At 38.8% G+C, this 10,675-nt stretch overlaps 1 protein-coding gene across 2 annotated transcripts in view; it reads left to right on the top strand.

The window, feature by feature from the left end:
- The first annotated feature begins 2,767 nt into the window (after positions 1-2,767).
- zmp:0000001082 (integrin alpha-D) overlaps positions 2,768-10,675 on the top strand; it is a 26,256-nt gene continuing 18,348 nt past the window's right edge. The window contains exons 1-10 of one of the 2 annotated variants that reach the window (XM_005919228.3): positions 2,768-3,053; positions 7,213-7,339; positions 8,169-8,251; positions 8,338-8,423; positions 8,510-8,624; positions 8,744-8,874; positions 8,988-9,130; positions 9,218-9,368; positions 9,540-9,675; positions 9,766-9,839. In XM_005919228.3, the coding sequence (XP_005919290.1) occupies positions 3,005-3,053; positions 7,213-7,339; positions 8,169-8,251; positions 8,338-8,423; positions 8,510-8,624; positions 8,744-8,874; positions 8,988-9,130; positions 9,218-9,368; positions 9,540-9,675; positions 9,766-9,839 (1,095 nt within the window). In that variant the 5' untranslated portion in view covers positions 2,768-3,004. The remainder of the gene's footprint in view (positions 3,054-7,212; positions 7,340-8,168; positions 8,252-8,337; positions 8,424-8,509; positions 8,625-8,743; positions 8,875-8,987; positions 9,131-9,217; positions 9,369-9,539; positions 9,676-9,765; positions 9,840-10,675) is intronic. The other variant, XM_042219574.1, reaches the window with a different exon arrangement.

Raw genomic sequence — 10,675 nt, forward strand, 5'->3', positions numbered from 1 at the left:
TGCCAGACTGTGGAAAATGTGATTGTTGTGTTAACACATTAATACCTTCCAAGAAAGACGGCATTTAAAGTCGTCTGCGTTTGAGGCATCTTGTTTGCTTACTCTTTATTTCTCTGTGGTAAGGATCAGCGATGAGCCTAAAATTATGTTGCACTCTGCACAGTGTTGTAGGCCAAAGGAAAAGTCTTTCAGATCTCAAATACAATACGTCTGATTTTTTTTTTCAATATTTCCTGTATTGCATTAATGCAATACAGGAAATATTACAGCCCAACTGTTACATTCATTACCCCAAATTTCTCAGAGAACCAAAGAGCAACAGAACTTTGTTAAAGTCCAGAATATTATATCCCTAACAGTAGAAACAGTAGAAACAGTAGAAGCCGAAGGAACTGCGCCGTGAATGCAGGATAAAGATGAATGAAACTGTTTGAAGTTAAGAAGCAGTAAGATGGATTCTCCTTGCACGCTTAATAGTGCTGAGTGGTAGAAGTAAAGACAAAAGTCTCCTAAATGCCAGGCAGTAGACCAGACCACCGAGAGACAAATTTCAAATTCAAATTCAAATTTTATTTAGTCACACACACAACCACACACAGTATGACATGAGGTGAAATGCTTGTACCTGTGCAATGCAATGCCCGACCATTAAATGACAGTGGTTTTACAGTATTTACAATTTACAGGTTATACAAAATTTACAGATTTAACTTAGAAATTTACAGTAAAAAAATGTGCAAATAGCAGAAAGAGATGATAAATTATAGGAAGTGTGCATGAAGAAAAACCAGAGTGCGTGTGGTGATGTGTGTGGGAGAGTCCAGTCCTACACCTGGTTCAGGGCCCGAATAGCCTGCTGTTCCCAAACCAGGTGGAGATGTTTCCCGTCAGGACGCTCTCGATGGTGCAGGAGTAAAAGTAGAAGTTCTTGAGCACCTTCAGTGGCAGATGGAAGTCTCTAAGTCTTCTGAGGAAGAAGAGACGCTGACGGGCTTTCTTAACCAGGGTGTTGATGTGACAGCACCATGACAGGTCCTGAGTGATGTGGACACCCAGGTATCGGAAACTGTCCACTCTCTGCACTGGCGTGCCACTGATGATGAGGGGTTTGTAATTCCTCGCCTGCTTTGTAGTGAAGTCCACGATCAGCTCCTTAGATTGCTGACGTTTAGGAGGAGGTTATTCTCCTGGCACCAGGTCTCCAGGTTCCTAATCTCCTCCAGGTAGGCCGTCTCGATGTTGTCGGAGATCAGGCCCACAACAGCAGTGTCGTCAGCAAACTTGACAATGGAGGTGGTGTCTGATGTGGCTACACAGTCATAAGTGTACAGTGAGTACAGCAGGGGGCTTAAAACACAGCCCTGAGGCGCTCCAGTGCTGAGTGAGATGGAGGGGGAGACTTGTTTTCCCACCCTCACTGATTGGGGTCTGTCTGTGAGGAAGTTGAGGATCCACTGACACAGTGATGAGCTGAGTCCTAGATCCGTCAACTTGGTGAAAAGCTTAGATTGAATTATTGTGTTGAATGCTGAGCTGTAGTCCACGAACAGCATCCTAACATAATTCCCTCTGCCAGTGTCCAGGTGACTCAGGGATGTGTGGAGCAGGTGAGATATGGCATCGTCTGTGGAACGATTAGTCCGGTAAGCAAACTGAAATGAGTCGATGGTGGCAGGAAGTGAAGAAGAAGTTTGTTTTGCATCTCGTCGTTAGCACAAGAGCGTTTGGATGCTATTATAATACTTAATATCATATGATTATATTAAGATGCACTCAGAAGGACCAGTTAAATTTCAAGCTTGTAGCTGGTGGCGACTCCTCTATTTTAAAAAAATAATCTTTATTATATAGATGCATGTTGGAAAATGAACCCTCTTTATTTATAATCTGTGACCCCTTTAAAGTCTTTGCTGATCAGTTTAAAGTGTTTAAAATTGTATTTTATACAGGATGGAGTTATTTGTTTTTATTCAAAGTCTCTGCTGTGTCAAAACAGCGGTAATTCAAAGTGAGCTCTATGGGCGGGTCAGCCTGCACCACACGAGCGTGTCGTGTCCCTGTTTCTCAGCCAGATCGCCCCTCATGACTCAAACTCCATGTGATGAGAACAATTTGTTTACTAGTTTTATATATATTAAAAACAACTTGAAAGCTTACTTGTAAACAAACATTTTATACTATGGAACAGTTTATGCAGCTTTTACTTTCAAGTTTCAAAGAGAACAGCAGGCTGTTCTTACAAGTTTTTCCACAAGTTCCTCATTTTTATCTAAACACCACCCACCACGATTTTAAAACCTTCTTCTTATGCATTTATGGTGCTGTAGCTGTAAACAGCAATCACTGTGTGGACGTGGAAAGCTTTCACACACTTGATTTACTATATTTAAAAAATATATATTTTAAACCTGAAAAACAAAAAGCAGAAATCCAATAAAATAAAAATGTTAAGAAGTCCTTGAAGGAAATCACTGTGCTGACTCCTATTCTGTTTAGTTTCTTTTGTTGACTCAGTAGACTGAATAACCGCAAACCGGTTGTAGCTGTTTTGTTCAAAAGACTCGGCTGGAGCTCTTCTGAAAACATTTAGGCAAGGCAAGGCAAGGCAAGGCAAGGCAAGTTTATTTGTATAGCACAATTCAACAACAAGGTGATTCAAAGTGCTTTACAGAGACATTAGAAACAAGAACAAATAAAAAGCATGATTTTAGATCTAATTTATGAGGGGTCCGGGGTCCTAGCTCATCAATCAAGAGCTATTTCTACTTTTTTCCATCTTTTTTCCCTTCAATAAAATTCTCACATTTCTTTTTAAAGAAGTGAAAAGTGAAGGATTTAAGGAATTGCCGAAAAAAGAGGAAGCAGGAAGCGAAGATAAACATTTTGTCGAGCACACTGTCGTGAGAAATTTGTCTCTACCACCTGTTACGGAAACGCCCTTCACAGGAAGTATTGCACAGGCACATGCTTGAAGAAACTTCAGCAGCAGTGTTAGACCTGAAAGATGCACTGGCGACAGCACGTCTATTTCTTCACCTTCGTGGTGATTGTTGGTAAGTTTCAAAATGATTGAATTTATTGTCATTTCTGAGATAGAGTTCATCTGCGGACAGGCATGGCTGCTTTGTATATTTTCATTGTATTATTTTTAGAAGTCTAAATTTCTTATTTTGATGAAAGAAAAATGTTCTGGTGTTGAAAAAAACTGAAACTAATCAGGAAATCCTCACAGGAAGAGTGTTTAGAACAGGAGCATGCTAGACACACTTTGAATTATTTATGCAGCTTCATGTGGATTTACAACTTAACAATAAAGATTTAATTGAGTATCCAGTTTCATTGGTTGAGTTATGTTTGCTTCAGTTGTGTTGAACTGTAGAAAAGCTCAACCAGAGGGCTGAATACAGTAGATTCAGTGCATGAGGGCTGGGGGCTGCACGTGTTTTAATGTTACATTGACGGACTGGTCAAAGACCCTTCAGCTGCATTGTGTTCACCGTTTTACTGCTGTTTGGTGCTGAGCAGATCCAGGTGTGTACAGCTGTTCAAGGTTCTGTGTCTTTAGAGCCAAAACAAGGAGCTGAAAGGTGCAAAGAGATGTGTATATATTTTTTAAATGAGTCATCACAGTTTGAGAATTTGATTAATTCCTCTTTCATTTTTTATATTGTTTTTTTTTTTAAATTTCACTTCAGTTTTGCTAGTTTTCAGATGTGTTTCCCCATTTCATTTTAGTTAGTATGGTTTAAAAATGTTTAGTTTGACCCTGCGACAGATCTGGGTGTAGCTGAGACAGGCGTCAGCACGGCAACCTGTAAACCTGAAATGCTTTCTCATGCTTTTTGTTTTGAGACATTTAATAGGAATAAATAGGAAATAAATACGAGAGAAAACCAAGTGAAAATTTGCCAAAAATGTAGTGAATTAATATGATTTTATTTACCCGTAACAATACAGTGACATGAAATCACAAAATTTAAGCGATGGAGCAAAAAATAAAATAAATAAATTTTTAAAAAAAGCAGCACTGTGTAGGCCAGGGGTGGGCAATCTCAGTCCACGAGGGCCGGTGTCCCTGCAGGTTTTAGATGGCTAAATTAGCTCCTCAACATGTCCTGAAGTTCTCCAGAGGCCTGGTAACGAACTAATCATGTGATTCAGGTGTGTTGACCCAAGGTGAGACCTAAAACCTGCAGGGACACCGGCCCTCGTGGACTGAGATTGCCCACCCCTGCTGTAGGCCCTACCTCGCAAAGTGCACGGACTCACACTCAGTTTAACCCCCCTCCCCCCATCAGTTTTCTGACACTGTTATCTTTGACACGTTTGAAAACTTACCAAAACAAAACTAGATACATTTCCTGTGCACTTTTTTTAATCTTATTTTAAGTAGTTACACAATGTTGCTTCAGTTATCTTGTTTTTCTACTTTCTATAATTTCAATATCTATTTCAGCTCAACATTTGGTTTTATTTACTATACTAACCTTTCTGCATCTTTTTGTTCATGTAAATAATTTTCATGCTTCGTGGTTAATTAATTTGCTACTCATCTACAGAAATGAAAAAATAGACAAAAGAAAAGAAAACTTGTGACTAGGAATGGGAATTGATAAGAAATTTGTGATCTGGATTCCATTATCAATATGATATGACTCATCGATTGTCCCTGGGTTGTCATTGGCTCTGTTTTGAGAGTTGCTAAGCAGCAATAAAGAAGTTACAGTCATGCATCCATGCTGTGGTTCAAATGTTTTGTGCATGTTTGTGAGGTAGTTCCTGTCTTTGTTGTGATCAGTGTTGGACTTATTACTCATAAAATGAATTATTACACAAAATACTTTTTTTTTTCAAAGTAATGCAACATGTTACTTAATTACTCCCAGGAAAAAGTAATTTGCTATACTACTCGTTACATTACGTTAATGTTACTCTGTAAAATACCTGAAACACTGTCTCATAATCACTATTTAACAGTATAAACTTGAGGCTACAGCCACACACACCAACACAAAATCCCTAATGATGACACACGTTTCTAAGATCTTTCTCTTAGTAGAACAAAACTAACCACAGAAAGAAAACATGAAAACCAGCACAAAAGAATCGCCATGGTGCAGGGAGGCTGCGGCCTGACTGCTTGTTACCTGTTGAAGTTCAGGGTCTGGTTGTCTGATCCCAGAGTGAAAGACCCCAGCTTTCACTCTGGGGTCTTGGTTAGCTTAGCTGTTTTTTCTTGTATTTGGAGCAGCATAATACGGTTGGTTCTGTCCTCGACACAGTTTTCCACATTACCGTTTATCTCGTCCAATTGTGCAATAAAAATAATATAGATGCTCATTTCCACATTCTAGACAGCGTCACTATTTTCTTCCTCTGACAGCTGAAGTGAAATCAGCTGCCGATAAGTGGGACCACAGGCAGGCAGACTAGTCCCATTCCTTCCCGGTAGTCTCATTCCTTGGACAAGTCCAAGAAATGGGACTACTGGGAACCAGTTTTCTGCAAAAGCCTACCCCGACTTGTGACACTGATGTGCTACGCTTCTAATTTTGCCTCAGTTATACAACTATTTTTATCTTGTGTTGCTGAATGTGGTCAAGTTGTGAATGGGTTTCCCAGTTGATTGGGCGTATTTTTGCAGCTTGTCAAAGTGCTTATTATTTCTTTTACATTTGCCTCTGCTTGTATTTGCTAAGCAGCACATCCTGTCTTTACTTGCACTGACACACATCTGCACAGTCGAGCACCTGAATGACGGTTTCACTCCAAGATTTGAAATAAGGTTAACAACGGTGGCAGAAAGCTGAATGAGGTTTTGTTCTGCTGTGATCTCAAAGGGGGAAGCCCACGAGGTGTATAAAGTCTTTAATGTTGCCATGGTGAGCTGTGCAAAGTATAAATTGCCTGAAGTGTGTCACTATCATCTCTTACATCTGCAGACTTCTAATACAATTAAGAAGTGAGCTCATCAGACATCTTAATTTCACCTCTATTTCACCACATCAGTTTCCTGTCAAAGTTCTTGTGGTTTGAGTTGCATTTTGGGTAAATGCCAGGTTTTGACAAGGGAGGAGCTTCTGTGAAATGACACAGATGGTATCTCTCATCCTCCTTCTGAACTGTGTCTTATAAGTACTAACTCTTCTCCATGCAGTTTCTGTGCTCATTTTGAAACTGGTTCCCAACATTTTTAATTAAAAAAAAAACCCAACCCTGGTACCAGTGCCAAAAATAGAAGATACTATTTTGTGGATAAGATAAGAAGCAGGAGAAGAAGGGCGACTGCACTTAATTCACCAGTGCTTGGCCGAGATTTTCTCTGCGTGTCAGCTGTGATGTTGACGATGAAGCCTCGAGCAGGGCGTTTTTCAAATTGTTCATGTTTTAAAACTGGATGATACCAGAAAGGGAGAGACTGAGTGGGTGTGACTGTGAAAGTGCAGCAGTGAACTCACCCTCGTTCTTCTTCTTTTGGACTTTTAGAATTGACCACATGTTTTATTCTATATAACCCAAAAGGAACTAATGAGCTTGTAAACCTATTAGGACAGTGTTTACTGTCATCTCACCTGTGGCCATTATTAAAAAGAATGTGAGCTTCAGGTGGCTTCACCTTGGCTTCATTTTTCCAACCTAGAATTTCTGTCCTTTTATATTTTTATACTTCTCTCTCTGACTGAAACTGTTTAAATGGCCAGCAGGAAGTGACTCCTCTAAACTGCACCCATGAGTCTGCTTCTAACCGTCCTCATCTTTCTTGATACCAACTTTAATACTTTCCTGATGAGTCGTTATTCTTCAATCATTTTGTGAAACTTGTGTTCCCAATTAGGGTCCAGAAACACATTCAGAAAGTGAAGTACACAATAATACCCATGCATTCACTTCTTTTCCAGCTAGATCCATACTATGTGATGTTATCCTGGTATCTCTCCCTCAATCGTCACTAAAGTAAAAAAAACAACAACTTAAATGGACAAAAAGGACAAAAAGCTGACTCTCTGATCTCTAACCTACTAATGAACACATGCTGTTGGGTAGTTTTTTGGGGCGTATCCCTACCAACTATACTTAGTGCAACTTCAGGATTTATCTCTGATGTTTAATATATATTATTAAAACTTCAGTTATTTGTATTCTTCTTAAATGCAGATATTTTATATTTTAAAGTTGGTAGAACTTTTGATCATATTTTTCTCCTTTTCTCAGCTTCAACCATCCCTGCCTGTTTGGCTTTTAACATCAAAATGACAGAGCCTAAGAAACACGAGGGCGAACCAGGTGATTTCTATGGATACAAGGTGCTACAGTACAAGTCTGGTGATGGTAACAAAAGGTATGTTCGCTGAAATTAAAATGAATATGTGAGATGATTCCAGTTTAGCATTCGTAAGCCTCTTGTGATGGGTTGTGGTTTTGACTTGAGCTTTGAATGCTGCTGTGACTAATCTAACGCGCTGCTTAAAACAGCAAATGCGTCATTTTCTAGTTAAAACTCTGTTGCTGTATTTCAAACCCAAATGTTCAGAGTAATTAGAGAAATGAAAAGTTTCAATTTCTGGGACATTTCTTTCAGTATTTTATTTACCGTCATTTTAGAAAAGCTAAGCCGCGACATGAAGAGCAGCCGGTTATTTACTACGGCTGTGGTAACGCTGCTAGAAGTGTTCAGAGTGATTCTCTGCTTGCTAACAAAAATCTTTCAGGTGAATTTCAGTCATGCTGATGCACTTTCAAAGTGTGTATTCACTCACCAGAAGCTTCATGCAAGACAAGATTATCGACTAATTATTGCATTTAAAAATCAGCAGCTGCAGAGTTAAATTTTAAAAAAAAATAAAAAAAATAGGAGCACTTGTAGCTGCTTTCATTTTACTGAAAACAGTCAAATTAACCGAAAATGTTTAAGGTGGCTTAAGGAGCACAGCAACACACATAGCATGCCATCAAAATATTAAAGTTGATGGTGTTAACTGAAAATCAAAGCTGGGGTGTCGCACTCATTTAATTCAAGGGACACACAGAACCCAGTTTGATCCAAGTGATCTGGAAAAGTAAATGCACAACAAAGCTACAACATTTTTTTTCTACGTTTCAAAAAATTTGTATAGATCTGCCAGGACTTTGAACTTTTCCTGTTTAATTAGTGTCATCATTTTCCACAGGATAGTCGTCACTGCACCTCTCAGGCTAAATGGATCTGGAGGAATTTACCAACCTCACCAAAACAAGTGGTTCAACCCTTCTGGTATCAACAGAATATTACACAATTTATAACTTACAACTAAATACATTACTGTAAAAGTTTGTGTATTTTATAATAAAATGCTTCAGTTGCAGAGGACCTGCAGTCAAACACAACAACAGTCAAACATCTTGGCTTGTCGATCGCTGCTAATTCCTCCGGCTCCAGATTCACTGTGAGTAAATCACTCTCTCTCCTCATCACTGTGAGCAAAACAAATTAATATGCAGAGCTTTATTTAACTTTTATGTTCTGATTTAGGTTTGCAGTCCAAGTTTGGTGCATGAATGCAATGAGAACTCCTATCTGAACAGTATTTGTTATGAGCTCTCTGATCAACTCCAGAAAATCTCCTTTTTCAAACCCGCGTATCAAGGTAAAGTGTGTTTTGAAAAGGCATTCCTTAATGTTCATATGATGACTAAATTATTTTATTTTTTCATAAATTTTATGGTATTGGGATACAGACATATTTTTATTTTATTATTTTCCCAGATTGCACCAAAAAGACAGTGGACCTCGTCTTTCTGTTCGATGGATCAGCGAGTATGACTGAAGCTGAATTCAACAAGAATAAAGATTTTATTGTGGAGATAATGGACAGCCTGAAGAACACATCGATCAAGGTCACTGCACTACTGCAACATTTAAGCATTCACAGCTTTTATTTTTTACGATACTGTATATATAAGATATACTGTTTGGTGTCATATCTAAATAATTTATGTTGGTTTTTCAGTTTGCAGCAGTTCAGTTCTCCACAACAGTCCACAAAGTGTTTGACTTCAACGACTATGCAGCTGGACGTGCTCTCAATAAACTTATGAAAGACAAACATTTAAAAACTCTCACCAACACACACAAAGCCCTCAAATTCATTTTGTAAGTTTTATTTAGTGTTAATGTGTTCATGTTTACAGCTTGGTTTATTTTGAGTGTGACAAAATCTGTTTTCTACTTTTGTTTCAGTGATGAAATCTTTGACAACGAAACTGCAGGCGCCTCTCCTGATGCAACTAAAGCTCTGATTCTAATCACAGACGGAGATCCCTCTGATACAGACAAAAATGGGATAATTAAAAAATATGATGAGAAAAATATAATTCGTCTTGTTATTGGGGTAATGTCACATATCATGTCTCCTCTTTCTTCTGTTTAGTGGCTCCTTTTGATGTATTTAGTTTTTACTGTTGTGGGTCAGAACAAGTCTAATGTGTAGAACTGATCTTTTTCTTATGCTGATGTCAGACTTGGAACTCCTTCATGTTTTAAAGCTGTGTTCTGGTTTCAGATCAAGGATGCAAAGCTGGATAAATTTAGGGCCATCGCTTCAGAACCAAAAGACAAAAATGCCTTCAAAATTGAGAATTATGATGGACTCAAAGGAGTACTGGAGAATTTTCAGAAAAAGATCTTTGCTGTGGAAGGTGGCGTCTAATTTCTTTCCCCAATTAAAAAAATATGTTATCTTCCACATGTGCAGCTGTAACGTGTACTCCCTGATGATCCATATTTAGGTTCCAAAGGGGCTCGAGCAGGAAACCTGACTGATGAAATGTCTCAGAGTGGATTCAGCGCTGTTTTCAACAAGGTGAGCAAAATTTATCTGAGCACCTTAAACTCATCTGAGGATCAGAGTAAAGGCTTAGAAACCACACAACATGAGCCGAAGCTGAATTGTTTAAAGGCTTAAAACTTAATTTCTGCTGCTGAATAACTGAAAAAATGAGTCCAGCTGCATCAGGTCAGATGACACAGTTGATCTTATACATTCTTTTCTAATCATACCTGAGATTTCTGTCCTCTTTCTGTGGTCGCAAATTTTGAAGCCATCCTGATAACCTTCTCCCACCAACAATGTGGAGATCCAACCTCTTTAGATACAATTAAAATCAAGACACTCAAAAAGATGCTCTGGAAAAGAGTAGAATTCTTGGAACAGAGTTTAATACACTGAATCATATGAACAGCAGGAAAAATACATACAGACATTTAGCAAGAAAATTACAAAGCAGAAAGCAAGCAAAGCAAAACCCCGGGGTGTACAGCCTTAAGCACAGACAGCAGAGCAACACAGAGACGGACAGAGAGAAACAGCAGAGGGGAAGAAAGTGCTGGGGGTGTCCTCTGGTCCCCTAATATATAGGGACCAGTATCTCTGCACCCTGCTGCTGGGTAACTTTCTCACCCGTCCAAACACAGCTGCAGGGGTCAGGTAGCGGCCAAGGTCTTGGCCAGAGGCCAGTCAGGACTCCGGCTACCCTTTGGCTTTGGCTCATCACAACAGGTCATGACACGGTCAAACATCACACATTAATCCTAATTATTAAATCTTACACAGCAAGTGGCACTCATAGTATATTATATAATTATAGTATATATATATGATATTATAATATTATATATATCATATATAGTATATATATA

Source organism: Haplochromis burtoni, unplaced genomic scaffold, assembly GCF_018398535.1.
Source record: "Haplochromis burtoni strain Fernald_Lab_line unplaced genomic scaffold, NCSU_Asbu1 Contig_35, whole genome shotgun sequence".
Classification (NCBI taxonomy): Eukaryota; Metazoa; Chordata; class Actinopteri; order Cichliformes; family Cichlidae; genus Haplochromis; species Haplochromis burtoni.